General features: G+C 41.5%; 1 protein-coding gene across 3 annotated transcripts; it reads right to left on the reverse strand.

Moving 5' to 3' along the window:
* Positions 1-210: 210 nt before the first annotated feature.
* Positions 211-12969, reverse strand: PLIN2 (perilipin 2). 3 transcript variants are annotated; one of them, XM_018080968.2, is made up of 9 exons: positions 12846-12969; positions 12377-12433; positions 12101-12296; positions 11368-11450; positions 10562-10847; positions 10063-10247; positions 9203-9337; positions 8229-8519; positions 211-1456 (listed from the first exon to the last, which is right to left on the reverse strand). In XM_018080968.2, the coding sequence occupies exons 2-9, from the start codon at positions 12404-12406 to the stop codon at positions 1322-1324; spliced, it is 1341 nt and encodes a 446-aa protein (XP_017936457.1). In that variant the 5' UTR covers positions 12407-12433; positions 12846-12969; the 3' UTR covers positions 211-1321. The 3 variants fall into 3 exon arrangements, with proteins under 3 accessions (XP_017936457.1, XP_029818763.1, XP_029818762.1); XM_029962903.1 differs by lacking the exons at positions 211-1456; positions 12846-12969 and adding an exon at positions 1464-6937 and having other exon boundaries at positions 12377-12825; XM_029962902.1 differs by lacking the exons at positions 211-1456; positions 12846-12969 and having other exon boundaries at positions 7192-8519; positions 12377-12823.
* Between the last annotated feature and the right edge of the window lie 4708 nt (positions 12970-17677).

Genomic DNA, 17677 nt, shown 5'->3' on the forward strand with positions numbered 1-17677 from the left:
CCCCGCCCCGCGCCACACCCCCGCCCTCGCGAGACCGCTCTCCCCAAAGCGAGGCGGGGCGGCCGCGCTGCCTCACGGGAGGTGTAGTCCGGGCGCCGAGGAAACCGCCAGCGGGCCCTTCCCGTTGAAATGGGTTTGCGATCGGACGGCGAAATTTAACACGGAACAAACAAACTGAAAAAAACCCCAACCACACCGGCAAGCGAGCTGTGCGGTTCAAACTTTTATTTCAAGGCATTTCAGTGACCAGACTTGCAAGTGCTCACAAGCAGAGTCTCCCAGGGTGCCGCGCAGTAGGGCGATGCGGTGCGGGCGGCGCTGGACGGATCAGCGCCGTGACACGGCTCCCGACGGGCTGCATCGCCCCGGCGGAGCAGCTCGGTCTGGTCCTTAAAAACAAATGTTAACAAGCCCGCCTCCAGCCCCGTTCTCACCCTCCCCAACTCCTACAGAACTTACTGTGTGCGAGCAAACGCGGCCTCAACATTCCTCAAAAAATAACCGACGTTTTATTTAAACAGAAAAAGTCCCCACACTGTTACCAGAAGTATCCTCACGTTCAATTCCTTCTTTTTTTCTTTTCAATTTTCTTTTGTCCCACATCTGTATCTCTTCGTCCTCCATTTTCCCTCACTTCTTACAGTCTCTTACCTTTTCTAACTGCTACCCTTATTCCTGGAAAACTTTAATTTTTAAGCATTTACCCTCTTCTAGTCTTAGGCGCCACAACTGATAGCATCACAATGGCCAAAATATTTGCACACAGAAGGTATGTGGAAAGAAAGGGAGTCCTTCTGTGCATAAAGCACTCTTGCCAAAGGAAAGCTCTAAGCTTCTAAGCTCTGTAGGTGCAGAGCCTAACAAAAAGAACTTGAGAAAATTTGAGATAGACAAAGTCTCTTACCCCTTCCAGCAGCAAAGAGGTAGATACAAAACTGCTTTTCATGTAGACTGAAAGGGGAAATTTTGTGGGCAAATCCTCATCAACTCCTTTTGTTGGCAGCCCTTTATGCAAAGCACTGGGGTGTTCTCATGGCCGCTATCAGCAGGAGAACAAATCATTAACAAAGATCAGATCAGTTGGATACACTGGTTAGGCTATACCTGGCTTATAGAATGGGAGCTTGACACCTATGCTAATGAATTAATGTAGTGTGCATTCCTTATGTAGAAAAAAACCCCAGATTTTTGATGCAGCTAAATGAAACGGCAGTGATTTTTAAAAAAATATCCCCATAATCCCTAAACTAGGCAGGTTCACCTTCAAAAAGGAGAAATCTAAATTAAACATGGCAAAGGTACATTGTATCAAAATAGATCTCTATTCCGCTCTTTGCCCTGTAGTGTAAGGGCCATTTGTGCGTGAAAAGTCTTGTTGATCCTCTTCATCCAAATCCAAAATGTCTGGGATATCATCTGACTCTGAAGACAGGTCTGTAATAGTGAAATCTGGAACCTGTGTCAGAATGAAATTTCAGTCAATTTATCTAAACAAATTTGTGCAGTACTCCTCTCTGAAGTCATGACACAAAGATACATAGCATCTCTAGAAATCAGACCCAATATACTGAATACAGACTGAAATATGCTCAGTCACATATGAAACACATAGCATTAAGAGAGACCAAATACTATGCAAGATACAGATCAGTTGCTTAGAAGACAGGATTTTATAGTAGATGTAAGTGTAGAAGGCCCTTCCGGAAGATTTTACTGTGAGGAGATTAGGGATTTTCACTTAAGAAAGCTTTCCTCTTTGGCCAGAGACAGTTTTAGATATTTTCTCTTCCTGCATTCCAGAGAAGCTCTCCCTGGCATGAGAAAACATAAGTTCTTACGGACATGTTTGAAGGTCGGGAGGGCCTGGGACAATAAAAGCCCCGAGAACAGTAGGCATATCTTCTTTTCCTAGGCCTGGTGCAGTTTTGTGCTGATATGTTAAGTGCTCTTGACTCCAAAAATAAATTCTCCCAAATCCTTCCACTGCCTGGTATTTTGGGGGTACCTGTGTGGTTTTGACCCTCACATTAGAGATGTAACAGAGATGAACTCAGTGGACTGAATTTGGTGAAGCTGGTAAACGTGGTGACTGGAAAATTAAGAAAGGAGGTTTTTAAAATTACTTTGCCTTTCTTCTTTCCATAAAGGCAATGGACTATATTAAGTAATCTGCCCTGAGGAGATTGATACGGATTGCTCTGTACTGCCCTGCCTGCCTACTGAATGAAACCTTTCCTGAGGAAACAAATACCTGGAACTGCAATCTCACTTTTGTCTCTGTTTTAACTACATGTGTAGTATTCTGTACTGTTAAGCAGCGCCAGGTTTCAGGAATTGCTAGAGACATTAGTGGATACATGGATGTTACAGACTTCTAAAAATGTTGGCTAAGACACTTAGGAGCTTAAGTCCCAACCCTTAAGTCCCTTTAGTAGGACTTAGATTACTTAGGCACTTCTGAAAAATGGGATATAATTAAGCAATTTACTCATAACTGTAAATTTTTTACACCAAGTGAAAAATGCTTACATCTGTAGTTTGATTAGTAGTTAGTTTTAATGTTGGTGATGAGACATACTTGAAGCCAGATAAAGTATCAGCAAATAACAACTGTTGCATGCTGAAAGGACTTCGGTTCTGCATGTTCAAAGCAGCAACAATTTGCAGAGGTTTCTATGCATTTCTGTAACTTAATCTCAGTGCTGACTGGAGAAACAGTTTTAATCCATTCCCTAACTGCAAAACACCTTATGACTTACTTTTATGAAAGACGGTAGGCAAGAAAAAAGCTATGCTGTGCCTGCTTTGAAGATATCTCAGAAGGGCAGAGAATATATCAAATTATAAGGGGATTACTGTTTCAGCTACCAGGCTGTACACAGCACAGAATCGCTGCATGCGAATCACTCAGTTTCTTACGGAGTTGGTAGTCATAGGGCACCAGGGACTTAGAAATATTAATTATTAATTAAAACTGAGTTTTAGAAGAACTTAAGCAGTGTGTAACTTTTCAGGCACTACTGTTGACAACCTAAGCTTGATCAAAATGAGATCTGTAATTTTTGTCTCAAAAAAGTCAAAATCAAAAGGGAATGAGGGAAACACATCTTTGTACCAGAAACAATTATCTTGCATCTTTCTGCTTACAGCAATTTACCTAAAACTCTAATTACTGAACTTAGAGAAATCAACAAGTTTTCCCACTATCGGTACATGACCCTGTATTCCATACTGTAGTATAAATCAGGGTATCTTAACAACACTAAGGTTAAGTAGTCCATACACAAAATCATTTAAAAATGTGCCCAAAGGAATTGTTTAAATGAGTTGGTTTATTCTTTATTTACACTGAGCAGGACACATAACCATGTTCAGTAACTGTGTCTGACCAGTGAAAATTTTTACTATATCCTACATTTAAGAGGCTTTTACTCATATCCACGTTGTTCTCACTGATAACAGAACAATCACTGAAATTTAAGTTTGTGCTTTCCTCATCTTCTTAATGCATGCAGTAAAAGCACCTGACTCCTTTAATGTAACAGTAAGATTTTCATAGCCATGAAAGAATTTCATATTGAAGTGTATGTCAGCATCAGAGTAAAACAGAGTGGATGTCAGTATGATTTATCTCAGTTCTGAACATGCTAAATTGTATTAGAATTGCACATTCTAACATCTGCACCAGTCTAACTAAATCAATGCAAAGCTCTTGGCATTATGGGATTGCTTAAGTAAAGGACCTTCACTTACATACCACTTTTCACAGTTGACTTACTGCTTTGTTTCAACTTCCTATCAATTCTTGCAAGAAGCATAAGATACAACCCTTCTTCATGCTATTTCTCCATAGGATGCAGTTAAATCATTTACACAGAAAAGTGCACAACTTGCAAAAACCTTACATGGAATAGTACAGAACATACTTCAGGTGTTTTGCTGTCTTCATACACAAACAGTAACATCAATACTAACAACTTTGATCAATTTTTTCTTGCTAAATATGTTTTCAGAACTGAGCCACAGATTGCTCTCATTTCGTGCATTTTCAAAACAAAGCGCCTATTTTTAGTCATCAGACTGTATTATCCAAAAGAAGTGAAATTGCCACCTTAATATGAACACAAATAAATTTAACAAAACGCTATGCAATACCTCCAGCAAGCTGTGGCATGTAAAACTTTCTGATCATGCAAATTACTAACAGATCATGCTTAAAAATGTTTAGTTCTGTTTCCTCTTTTTAATTAGATGGTTTAAATAAGTTTTTCCTTGGTAGTTATGCTTTTTTTTTAAATAACAAAAAATAATTCATCATTTGTTCCCAAACCCTTTCACCTATTTTACTAGCTATAAAATATTATTCTAACTTGAATTCTGGAAAATACTAACGCAAAAAATTAATCTTGAAGAATAGATGACATTTCAAAAGTTTTCCACCTTTCTTTAGTTTGAGGTAAACCAGCTTCAACTCCAGTTCTTATACAAATCTTGTAATTTGGCTTTGGCCAATGCTATAAATATGACGTTTGCCAAACTTGCGTACCATATGGAGCTATTTACAAATGCTTATATTTAGAGCTCTTGTAGAAAAGGACTGCTAGCAATGATAGAATAATAGTTCTCTGTCGACTGCACCTGAAAGGAGGAAGGGTCAACTAGCATGAACAATTTTTGAGTGATCTCTTAAAGAGAAACAGTATCTGAATTCTAAATAAACACTAAATAGCCTAGGTAATTATGTTACTATTTTAACCTTTATCTTCCCAGGTTTTGTATGGCTATCAGCCTTTGACATGCTTCCATTTCATCTAGTTTATCTGCCTTGCTGCAAAGAGTTGAACTTATTTCCTATCATTTTCAACGTATATGGTCTTACCTTTTTTAGAAGGTAACTTCACAGCTTAGAGAAACTTCACAGCTTTCTAGCCCAAGCTATATCCTCAAAAGTGATTTTGGACTGAGAGCAAGCAAGTTTCTGTGTAGTGCACCTGAATTGTTTGATACATGCAATTACAGAGAAACAGGTAGGATGGCAGGAAAATTCATGAGCAAACTCTGCTCTGGTTTCCCTCCTTTATTTGAAAGGAAGCACCTTAGCTTCAGTCAAAAACAACAGTGGCAAAAAGAGAAAGATGACTTTGGAAGGTGTCTGCATCGTTTTTGCCTCCAGTGGGCATTTTAATACTTGCTCTCTCTTGCTGCACGAGAGAAAAATAAGTTCTGTCTGTACAGCTGCAGTAAGACTAGAGCGTGGGGATATGCTGTGCTAAATTATCTACAAGAAGATACCCACGCCAGCTCCAGCTGCAATTCAGCTGAAACATTCAGTGCTGTCTGTATTAGCAGGATATAATAATAATCTCAATCCAGAGAACTTTATTCTATATAATGAATCAGGAATATACTTATTTGCTGTTAGTCAGTCCTTTCTTCCACTAGGGAAGGGTTCCTAATTCTATTTGGGGGATGGGGGGTGGATAAAACTTAAAGCACTCAGTGGCTGGGCAGCATCCAACAAAACTACCACTTATCACAATAGCACAGCACAGGAACCTACATATAGCATTTTAGACTAACAGGCTATAAGCCCAGCATTTAACCAGGCACTGCTGTTTGCAGCCACCAGTTGTAGGTCAGCTGTCAGAAGTCAATGAACTTTACACAGAAGCAACCCGATAGCGCACGGTGAGGGAGAAGTGCTTTGAAGGTCTAGGCTGGTATCAGTTTCCCTTGCTTTCTATTTCATCTGCTTGCTGAGGCTTAGTAAAGCTGGACAGCCATGTAAGGGTACAAACCAGTAGCACAACTTAAGGCAGAACAGAGATGTACTGCTTGTTCACTAATAGCAGATGATGCTGTTTATTTCTCCATCTTTAAAAAAAAACAGTGAAAAGTTTTGATATTTTATTTGATTGATCAGCTCAAGATGAAGTCCCAGAGCAATTAGATTTTAAAATGTATAGAAGAATGGGAATTCCCTTCTTTAAACAGCCAGCTGCTCCCAGACCTAATTAGTTCCATTCTGTTGCTGAACACATCTACAACAGTGGATGCACTCTAAAATTTTATTATAAATGGAGATAAAGAAGGATAGTCTCTGGCTGGCTCATGCAACAGTTAAAGTAAACTTTAAAAGAAGTTAATTGCTGAAAGCACTCCAGAAGTCTTAACTCAGGCACTAATTGGAAAAGAGTATCTCATCCTCTTATGTTAATTTTATGCTAAACAACTCCCTACATAAAGTAAATATTTAAAGCAGGGAGGATTATAGATAACACTTCTTTAATTATGTTGTTACAATTTGTTTAATATTGTGCTTAAAAAGTCTTCCTCACGCTTCTAGGCCAAACCTGACTTAACAGCTAAGCAATCCCTCTCACAGTAGATGGCTAGATAACAGGTAATTTGCTTTAGTGCCCACATTGTGCCAGACAGAGGTATTGTTCCATGAAGCAATGTGCCACTATGTGATAAGCTTCCTTTGAACTCCATTTGCTTCACACTATTTGGTGACCTCTTTGAAAATGGTGGCCAGCATTGCTACTCTAAATGATTGCAACTCAAAAGTTGTACAGGGCATGCACTAGTAACACAGATACAACTTACCTGGACAGCCCCCAACCAAGAAAGCTTATTTCCTAGTGACAGTAATTCTTTTCCAGTGGAGGGATTCACAGTATTTACTGAGGAAAAACTGTACCCAAGTAGCTGAGTGTACATTTGTCACTCAAGTTCAAAGGAGGTTAGATAAAGTTAAACAAGTTTAAACTGGTGTTGCAGCTGAGAAGTATACACTGTTTATAGGGAGCCAACAGACAGCCAGCAGTTTCATGCACACCAAACACCTACTGTGAAGGGAGGAGAGGGTTCTTTTGTGCATATCCTTCTTTTTTTCAATATTAAAACATCCAGTAGCTCACAGCTTAGGTCATCACTAAAGGTGGACAACAGCAAGGACCAAAAAAAGCAGCAGTAAAGCTAAGATTCAGGGGAGGGATGCACACAGACTCTAAGGGAGGAAGGAAATGCTGCAGCAATATCTTATCTATCTATAGATACACAAACACATTTTCAATGCACATCTATCTCATTTGCATGTCAAGCTTGCTTTCTGCTAGACCTGGTTTGAAGGAGTCACAGAAGAGCAAGTTACTCTGTTTTAAAACACCACTGAAATGGAGACAGACATTGGCTACTAAAGCATTTATTACTAACATACAACATGAATTACAAAAGGATGCCTATAAAAAACACACACGGACAACAGCAGGCATTTGGGTACAAACAGCATGAATGAATACCTTTATACTGAATATGAAAAAAAATGTATTGATAATTATTTGGTCCATCACTGGAGCAGGGTCCCCAAGGAAACATTCAAGGAGCATCTGGATGACACTCTTAATCATATGGTTTAGTTTTAGGTAATCCTGCGAGGAGCAGGAAGTTGGACTTGATGATGCTTATGGGTCCCTTCCAGCTTGACATATTCTATGATTCTGTGATCAAGTTACTGGGTTAAACAATAGTTAAGTTTATATTAATGTTAACTCTGTCACAGCATTTAACTCCAGCTGACCCGTTCAGAAACCCCACTTTCAGCTTTGGCATCCTGCGCTCACAGAACTTTTGTCATGAATTGTGTAGGAATAGAGTCTGAGACAGATCCATAATTATCAAAAGTGTGATCTGCAGCAAACATAGACTGAAAGTGTACCTAGACTGCAGGGCTTTTAAATGCATTTCATAGTATTAAGGCTTTTATAGCCTTCTGGTAGAGATCAAGGAACAAAACAAAAGCTTTTAGCTAGGGTAGGTTTCAGTTATACTAATGGTATTAATACCACAGATAAGCATAGTGAGGTTTCTCGACAGACAAACAAGGCATCTTGACAACTGTAAGCTGACAATACTTAGGCACTTGAGACAGTTCGAGTTTTTAGAGTGGCTTAACTACACAGGACAATACACAGCTTATACGTAAGTGTGTCCTGTCTCTGTAGATTTTCCCCTCCTCCTATATTTATGGATTTTTCACCAAGGCTTTTTTGACAGCTACACTTGGTAAGGCCACTTGTTTTGTCGGTCAGCAGAGTACATGCATGCTATGCAGTTTATTCAGTAGTGTGTTCAGGCTGTTTGTCTTTCTGGCTGGAATTTTTCTCCCCTTCACCTTTGCTCTCAGCATGCTGAATGCCAGGCAATTGTGGGTAAAAGGGACCTACCAGCAAGTTGAGAGGCGTGTTGTTAACAAGATAATCCATCACATCATCCAGAGACTCCTTCATTTTCTTCAGCTGTCCTTTACTAGCTGTAAGAAAGCTGTCTGATAATTCTTGGAAGGAGGATGCAGACCGAAAGCTCTGGTAGACATCACCTGCCATTGACCCAACACTGTAAACCTGATCCTGCACATTCTGCGGCAGCCCCTGTAGGCTTGAGACCAGTGTGAGGCAAGTGGTCTGAAGTTGCTGAGTGAGGCTCTGTGCAATAGCTAGAGTTCTTGACTCAATGTACTAGAAAGAAAAAGTATAACAGCATATTAGGGTCGTTTTATGACTGTAGCAACTTTATGTTGCTCAAGATACATGAAGAAGCAAAGTAAAGGGGATATAAGTGAAATAAAGCTATAGCAGATAATAAAATGGGCCTTAAGTCTGAAGAGTCAGAGACTTAAAAGTACTTGATATCTCTTCAGCACTCAAGTACTTTGTGAACAGAAACACTGATGGCTTCTGCCTAGTGACAGACAAGCAAACTCTTGTTTCAGCTCCGGATAACAAGTCACAGCAGGTAAGTATATCCTAATCAATGAACCACTGTTTAAAGCTACATGTAGGACTACCTGAGCCTGTGCCTAAGACTGCTTTATGCTAACAAATTGTTATTTCTGGTCTGGACACATCAGATAAGTGAGTTCTAGCTGATTTACATATGGACATCCCAACACAGGTTCACATACCAAACAGGATGAGCATTCTCATGAGAGGAGAATGAATCCTAGAGTGTTTGCAGGAGGTAGGCTCATTTAAGAGCTTGCATCCCCTACTTTTCACTAGTCAACTGCCCTGAGCTTCAGCATCCCGATTTCACATTTGCACATAAGCTTCTCTGATGCACACTTCAGGGACTGTTAGTTTTCCATTACCTTCACAGTATACAATCCATTTATCTCTAGTGTACATTTACATCTATTTACCTCAGCACTACGCAGTTCACCACCGTCATTTTGGCCTGTATTTTTCTTCCATTCTACCCAGGATTGATAAAGCTTTTCCTGAGCACCAAGAAGTTTCTTATTGGCACTATTCACGTTCTTTCTGGCATACTCGATCTGAAAGACAGCCAAATAAGGAAGTAGAGCAAAGAGTCCAAGCAGTTCCTTAAAGGCTACCCTACCTTGACTGTTTTGTAATCTTCTTTTTAAATATGTCAGAAGTTCAGTATAAAGGACTTTGGGAGCATAAGAATGTGTTTCTTGTCTTCAAAGAACTGAACACTGGGAGCAGTTTTGAGACTGCCTCAACCATTTCTGCGTCCCCCACTGGCATCCTACAGAAGGAACTGAAAGTGTGCAGGTGGCCATGACACTTTATGTGCAGTTTGTCCTGTACATAAAGGTACATTGTTAGGATAAGACTACTGAAGTACCCAGAAACACCCAGAGACAGAACCAGCAAGAGCAGCAAGCCCCAAAGGAATCTGACATTTTGTTAACATAAAGGACCTAAAGAACTGAAGTGTGTCTAAATTGCAAAACACTTTTGTCACTGAGTCAAGTGTCAAACCCAGAACTACAAAACATGAATACAATTTTAAATATGTCACTTTTATTTCTGGAGTGCCTACAAGCAGCTGCACAATCGCAGCTCAGCTTGATTTAGGACATCTCCTGAATGGTGATGAAAATCTCTTGATGGCAAATGCTTTGTATTTGGAAAATGCATTTAGTGTGAGGCAGCGATTCCAGTCTTCCTATTGCTCTTTTGGCTGTTTTCTTCACTCTAAAACTATGCCAAAATTTGCTTTTTACACCTCAAGTGAAAGCTCAAAACTTACCAGACTAACAGTGTGGTGGAGCTGAGAGATTGTCTCCTGGCTTTTCTGTTTAGCATCTTTAACTTTGTTTAAGGCTTGTTGGTAGGCACGTGTGCGGAGTTTTGAAGACAGGGATCCTAATCTAACATAGTAGCTTGGCTTTTGAACTCCAACTTCAAAACCTTCAACGTTTGCAGCTTCTTTCTCTACGTATGTTGAAAGGAAGCAAATTGATCACTGGAGGAAAACTTAAAGAGGTCTGAGACAATTTTATCTGCCTAGTAACAGCTGAATACTGAAGTTGCTGAGTAGTCCTTTAGCAACAAGATAGATCATCTTACATGGAAATCCTTACTTTCATTATGTTTCCCCTGTGAAGATGTCATTACATCCAGCAAGGCAAAAGGCAGCTTAGGAAGCACATGCTCCCTCCCCACTATAAATAAGCAATAAATGGATGATTGCTTCCTTCTCGCTAATACAAGCATTCCAAAAAAATCAAAGCTTCAATTGGTCTTACCTAGTTCTGCTTCTGTAAGTGGGAAATACTGGTCTACAAGGGTCTCTGATTTAGTGAGAGCACTGTCCACTCCACTGCTCACCATTTGCACCACACGACTTCTCAGGACAGCATTAATGCTCCCATTGACAACTGACTTAGTCATTTCTAAGCTGTCTTGCATTGCTTCTTTAGTCTTGCCCACAACTCCAGTGATCGTGTGAGCAACAGTTTCCTTGGCACCAGTCACAGTGGTTGTTACAGCTTCTCTGGCTCCAACAACTACATCCTTGGCATTGGCAACAACCTGCCGTAGGAAATACATTGATTCACTAAAAATATTTATTGGTGAGAGCTACATAATCCAGGAAATAATAAATTTATGTTAAAGTTTGTAAAAGTATAGGTTATCTAGGAAAAATTCTGCCCTGAAAACATATGCCCTGAAAACATATGTACAAGACACAACAAGATATGACTGCCATGCAGCCTTCAGCTCAAAACACTTCAGGGATTGTAATCCAATCACTATTTTATTCACACTGAGCAGGAAAGAGACAAAGACTTGAGTGTAAAAAAATTACACCCACCAGTGAACTGCATCTATAGACAGAGGTGTCAAACAACGGAAAAATTTAAAGTAAAAAATGCTTAATGGCCTCACAAAGGCATCAAACAGTTCAACAGCTACACCTGTGACTTCCTCATTGCTTTAAAGCTGTGGTTCAGGCATGGCTTTTTGAAATCTGTCTCCCTGGTTTTCAGTGATAAAAAAAAGAAGGGTGTATGGTTCTCCACCTTAGCATATTTACATGGAAAGAACTTACCTTATCAGTGGGTTGATTCAGTATAGGCAGCCTCTCTTCAATTTTGTCTAGACCTATACATGCATAGTTGTTGGCAACTACAACTATAAAAGAAATTACAAGAGTTGGCTTTAATTGTTTTTTCCCCCTAGTATAAATAATTCAAATTGAAAATTCCTCTTGAAACAGAACTCATGCAACACTCTTAAAAGTATTCCTTACCCCTTCAGTGAGCTTTGAGGCAACAAAGCCCAAGAACAAGGCAGATTTACAGTGCCAGAAAAAAAAAAAATCACTTGTAGGCAGAGAAAATCCATTCGATAATTTACAAGCAACTATAGAAAAAGCTGAAACACCTTGCCCACTGCCATATCATGAAACCAGGCTCCTGGTTAGGACAGCCTTGTGACACAGTTTCCAAAGTAACCAGTCCTCAGTGTGAGGAAGTGAAACAGTAGCATTTGAAACCAGGTGAAAGGCAAGAAAGGTGTTGAGCAAGAGATTACTTAATCATCCTGCGTATCAAAAGGAGTCAATCAGTTTAGTACTACAAAAGATGGAATCTGCTTTCACTCTGCACAATTTTTTTTAAGTCATACCATCTATAATCAGTTACTTAGGCCAGGCAATAGGTTTAGTCAGCTACCCGAGACAGCACTCCAGACCTGCATGACCATGTTAAACTATAAGTGCATCTGGATATATAAAACAATCAGCTGAACTGAAGTTATCAACAGCTTCATCTTTGCCTTACTTTGCGGTTCCAGCTTCTGGATGATAGGCATAGCACTTGTCACAGCTACCGATGTAATTGTCTTCACTCCTTTCTCTGCTACCTCACATACTGACTTCAAATAAGGATGGTTATCCTTAGTGGTGATGTAAGCTGTAGAGACCATATCATAGGTGGAGCTCACCAAAGGAAGGTTGACAACCCTCAATACAATATTCTGTTTAAAAGAGAAAGGGGTTAGCTGACTCCTATTTTTCTGATCTAGACAAAAAAAATATGGGACTAACTCAGACATACCTGCTGCGGATCAATTGCTGCCAATGCCATTTTTTCAGGTCTTGAACCTTACACAGTCTGTGAAAGAAGCATATTCAAGACATGGTGTTCTCATATCCACTTCATCTAAGCACCAAACTTTGAAAGCAACAACCTTCTTATGATCCACTCCATTTAACGGGATCAGAATGTTCACTTCTTGCATACAGGAATCAGATTTTATTGTAACAATTTAGAAATCCAAAACTTGGTTTAGGCAACACAAGCATGGCACATACACAAGACAGGCTTTGAGATACAGGTGAGTAAGATGCCTGGAGTCGAAGTCCAAGCATATTTCAGAGACAGCAAAAGACTCTAAACAGGAAAGCACACTGAGCTACGTCACAAACTTAATTTCTACTTTCTCCCCTCGCTATGGGAAGAAGTGAAAGACCAGCAAGCAGCACGACAGCCATGCAGAACCGCCACGGCGCCCGTCCTGGCTCACCGCTCTACCCCAGGCAGGAAGGCGCCCCAGTTTCCCAAGTGCCACCACGGGCTGCTTCCGGGACGAGGCTTTCCAACGCCACTCCCGGGGGCGTTCGAGGATCTCGAGACTTTCTGGTCCCGAAAGAACTTCTGCCAGCCTACCAAAACCCACTGGGACGCGGGGCGAGGGGCCCGCCAGGGCGGAGGCAGCAGGGGCGGCCCCATGGCGAGCGCCGCACCCGGAGCCGCAGCCCCCGCCGCTCCGCCCGAGGCTCCACCATATTGCGGAGTGAGCGCGCCGCGGGGCGGGCGGGCGCCCGAGGGCTGTTGTGGCCGGCGAGAGCCAGCCGGAGCACCGGGGCTGCCGTACTCAGCCTGGGAGGAGGAAAGCAGGAGGAGCCGCCGCCGCCGCCGCCTGGAGCACGGGCAGGGTCAGGGTCACGGGCGCCGCTGCCGCCGACGGGGGAAGCCCGGGCTCGCCCCGCTATTTCTGGGGCGTTACCGCCGTCGCGCGTCACCGCCGCCGCGGGGCGGGGCCCACACGCTGTGACCCCGCGGCGGTCAGCGGGAGGGCACTGCTGCGGAGTCCGGGAAGGGAGAGTCCTGTGCGGAAGGACACGTCACGGAATCACAGAATATGCTGAGCTGGAAGGGACTCGAAAAGGTCATCGAGTCCAGCTCCTGGCCTTGCGCAGGACAGCCCCAAGAGTCACAACATGACAGCATTGTCTAAATGCATCTTGGACTCTTGTCAGGCTTGGTGCTGTGACCACTTCCATGGAGAGCTTGTTCCAGTGCCCAACCATTTTTCTAATATCCATCCTAAACCCTCCCTGGCACAGCTTCTTGCAGAGCAGAATAACTGGAATAAAACAGAAATTTTCACTTCTCTGAACTGATTTATTACACTTCTGCTAGGATGCACACCAAACATTTACAGGCACCCCACTCCTTTGATTCCATTGTTGTCATCTGAGACCTCCCTTGTTTCTCAGTCACAGTCATGTGGCTTCTCAAGTGTAAACCACTCAGTGTACCCATGACAACCACAAAATAAATTAACCCTGTCATGGTTTGAGATCCCCAAAAACTAATTCCCTAGTCTAAGCCCCCTCCCCCATCTCAACAATGAACTTGTCTATCCTCCAGTGCATCTCTTTTAAACTCATTATAATATCCTCCATGATAGGGAATAGTTCAGGTTTCAGCCTCACAAGCTCCATAGCACAGTTCTACTAGAGATAGCAGTGATAGATAGAATATGGGTCTTTCAGCTTTTCTTACAACTTTAGTACACCCAAACGGAGGAGTTGCTGGGACAACAACCCCAGGGTTCAGCAGGGTTGAGGGGAGTCAGAGCATGACCCTGCTGTGGCCTCACTGGGGCAGGGGCTGACAGTCCTGCAGAGCTGATGTGGCAGGATGCGGGAGGGTATGGGGAAGGCTGGGCAGGGCCAGTAAGCTCTGTTACTGCCATCAAGGCCCAACCAACAGTTCCAGCTGGAGACAGGTATTTTCACTTCAGCTGTGAACCTCATGAGACCAGGTTATCAGCTGTTCCCCAACAAGTGACAGAAAGGCCAAAGGGGAATGCAGCGGTAAGTCTGTAGGGTGCTGAGTAGTCTGCTACTATTCCTTTAGAAACGGATATAGTTTAATATGCTGAGCTAGGGCTGACTGGCAGAGTGCTAGTGTATTATCCAGATCTGATACAGGGATCTTCACTTGGCCTCACAGCTGGTAGATGGAGTGATACCCTGGGAACTCAAAAATGGGGCAGTGAGAGCTCTCACAACAGATTAAAGCTACTTTACTAAAAAGTAGTCATGCTTGTACATCAAGATAGCTAACCAGAGTCTTTACTCAGCCTCTAAGATGAATGTTTAAAGCAGTGAAGTGGTGACATAACTCATAACTCATATGAGAAACTATCCATGCCCTTGTCCTGCAAAACAGAGAGCACAGAAGGGTGGCCACCTGGAGTTGCCAACAAAATATGTCTAGACACAGCCTTAGGAAGCTGGCAGGCCTTAAAGGACCACCTCCAGCCACAGTTCGAGTCTGACTGTAGGGAGTAGAAGCACAGGAAAACTCTGACATGCCTTCTGTGCTTCAAGGTCTTAGCAGCAAACTACCACTGAAGTAGTTCTCAGCAATCAGGATTGCCACAGGGACACAAAGGAAAAGAATCACAGAATCACAGAATATTCTGAGTTGGAAGGGACCCACCAATAGTATCTCCAGATACTATTGAGTCCAACTCTTAAGTGAATGGGCCATACAGGGATCGAACCCCCAACCTTAGAATGTATTCTCGCCTGTGAAGAATAGATGGTTTGGGGTTCATAACATAAATAATCAATTCAATTGGTTACACCAGTGCATCTGACCTTAAAGATACCTAATATTGAATTTACTTGTTTGTAGATATTGCTTTGTCATAAGAGATCCAAGTGATTCTCTTGAACTGAGAATCAATAGACTTGTGTTGAACACCCTGACACTGTTATCTGTGAAAAAACACAATCGTCAAAGGCAGTCTTCCCTTAACTGTCTCACTGCTCCTTTTTCTTTCCAGTCCCACAGAAATCCATTTCTTGGCTTTGTAATTCTACCTTGCACCAGTTTGTCTTTGGATTTGCAACTAACTTCTTATCCACTTCAACTGTCTATCTACCTCACTCCTCGGTTTTGGGATTAAGCCTTTTGTATGCTACTGTATGAAAAGCTTTTCCCTGGTCTTGGTTAGTCATGTCAATAGTGTCCCTGCTGTTTTCCCCTCTCCAGAAGAGGATATCAGATTTTTCAGGCCTGATCCTCCTTTTGTAAGCCCACACTAATTGTACTTAGAAAGAATAGCATCCTTATTCTGCCCTGCCCAAAAGTAAAACACTCCCACCCTTTGTTTCTGAGCAGCAAGATCTGCAGGTTTTCTCTGTTTTCTCTGGAATGTAGTTATCTTGCAATGTGACTTATCTTTAGTTAGCAGTCCAAAGCTCTTCAGCTGTAACTGAGTTAACCTGACTTTTGATTCAAAAGAGACTAACTGGGTCAAAGCTAGTTCTCCACGAAGAAAGGCAAAGGCAAGCAACAGTACCATCAGTTACAGGCAGTCAGGTACTATAGCCCAGGTAGTGAATATGAACCCACCCCTACAACAGATGTGACATGTTTAATTAAGAAAGAAGAAGAGGGAACGGAATCAACTCATGCTTGATAGGGGCAAAGAGTCCCTATCAAGGGGCATATATCTATATACTGTACAGGAATTATTTTTCATTTGGCTACAGTTTGTCTATAACCCTGCCAGATGTACTCAGAAGGTTAGGCAGCAACTTGTTGTTATGGTAAAATGCTGCACCTTCAGAAAGATAACAGCAGGTCTTCACATCTCATGTGACATGTAACATCTATCAGCCTACATGTAGCCCTTTAGTTTTCACTCTTTACATAGTCAAACACACTAGATGAGGCCGTGACAGAAGTTTTCAATAAGACAGTCTATTTTAAAAGATGAATTACTTCATAATAAGATACCAGCAGAAAGAAAAATATCCTAGGTATTTGGCAATTATCTATTTGGCTTAACCATCAGTTAAGCAATACAGCAAGTATTGTATTGATACTAACATGATCCTGTAATTGTTTAATTGTATTGTATTAACACCCAGGAGATGCAGCTATGGGTGAAGATTTTGTTATAGTAGATACAACACAAACACGGTACAAAAATATCTAGGCCCTGTTCTAGAAGTAGTTCTTGAACTATTAATATAGCTAGTAAAATATAGCTGTCATATAAGACCTTCCCACCACAAAATCTAAGACACTTCATGTAATTCTCCACCTAAACAATATTCTTTTTTATGTTTTAGCAACCAGCTACTTAATAGCAACTAACTATTCCTTTTTCATGATAGTCTGAGAGTTTCCTTTATTAAGTTCAAAAAAGTTCCTTACCTGAGGTGTGTTTATTCTTTTATGTTACGTAGAAATCTAAGAGGTTTGCCTTACAAAACATCCAAGCTTTCTCTACTTACATTTCCTTTTACTTGATACAAAAAGAGAAAAGAGGGCCAGACAGACAGCTACAGAGGAGACAGAATCAAGCCTCAAGTCTGACAGTGTGGAAGACATTCTTCTTTTGGAATGCAAAGAGGCCTCCATGGCAGCCTTACTCTTACTCTTCCACATTTGTCCTTCCTTGATACTCTGAGTTTTCTGAAAGTTGCCCACCTTTGTGGCTTTTTTTCTTGAACAAGGCTAAATTTCTTTTTCTTAGAAGCATTTTAGAGTCCATGGATAGCACTGGAAATTGCCCTCTTGACAAGATACTTGCTTTGAATATGTACTACTGATATGCAACTAATGCATGAAGTGTTAACGAACTCTGGTTAAACTCCACTTGGCTGCTTTCCCACAGTCTATAAAAATGACTCATCTTTTATTGCAATGCAGAGTTCACCAACCTGCTAAATCAAACACTACTTTTAAATCAGGCGATTAGATCATTTCTTAACTGTGCTGAGCAATGCAGGCATAAGATGCCAGAATTATTCCACGTGTACACAAGATTATGTATTCCGGTCAGCGATACAGGGGAATGAAAATCAGCAGATCAAGGTTCAAAAACCACTGATAAAGCAGAGGGTCTGCCCTAGAATTCATACTGGCTAAGCACAAAACTGGTGATTCAGAAGATTTTATTGCTATGTTAGCATGCCATTCCTTTCAAATTCACCAGCTACAATGAGAGGCAGAGTCTAGGCATCCCATTTCATTGATAATGATGCACAGCTTCCAGACTGCATATGTTTGTCTTCCAGTCAGACTGGAGCATAGGGCTGGGGA

This window comes from Manacus vitellinus, unplaced genomic scaffold (assembly GCF_001715985.3).
Source record: "Manacus vitellinus isolate BGI_N305 unplaced genomic scaffold, ASM171598v3 scaffold_50_pilon, whole genome shotgun sequence".
NCBI lineage: Eukaryota > Metazoa > Chordata > Aves > Passeriformes > Pipridae > Manacus > Manacus vitellinus.

Bases quoted from the DNA above. Each gene is read 5' to 3' on its own strand.
- PLIN2 (XM_018080968.2), bottom strand. From the start codon at position 12,406: ATGGCATTGGCAGCAATTGATCCGCAGCAG. The intron at 12,297-12,376 runs GTATGTCTGAGT...TCTTTTAAACAG, and splicing joins CAGCAATTGATCCGCAGCAG to AATATTGTATTGAGGGTTGT. The intron at 11,451-12,100 runs GTAAGGCAAAGA...TTTCTTTTATAG, and splicing joins CCAGAAGCTGGAACCGCAAA to TTGTAGTTGCCAACAACTAT.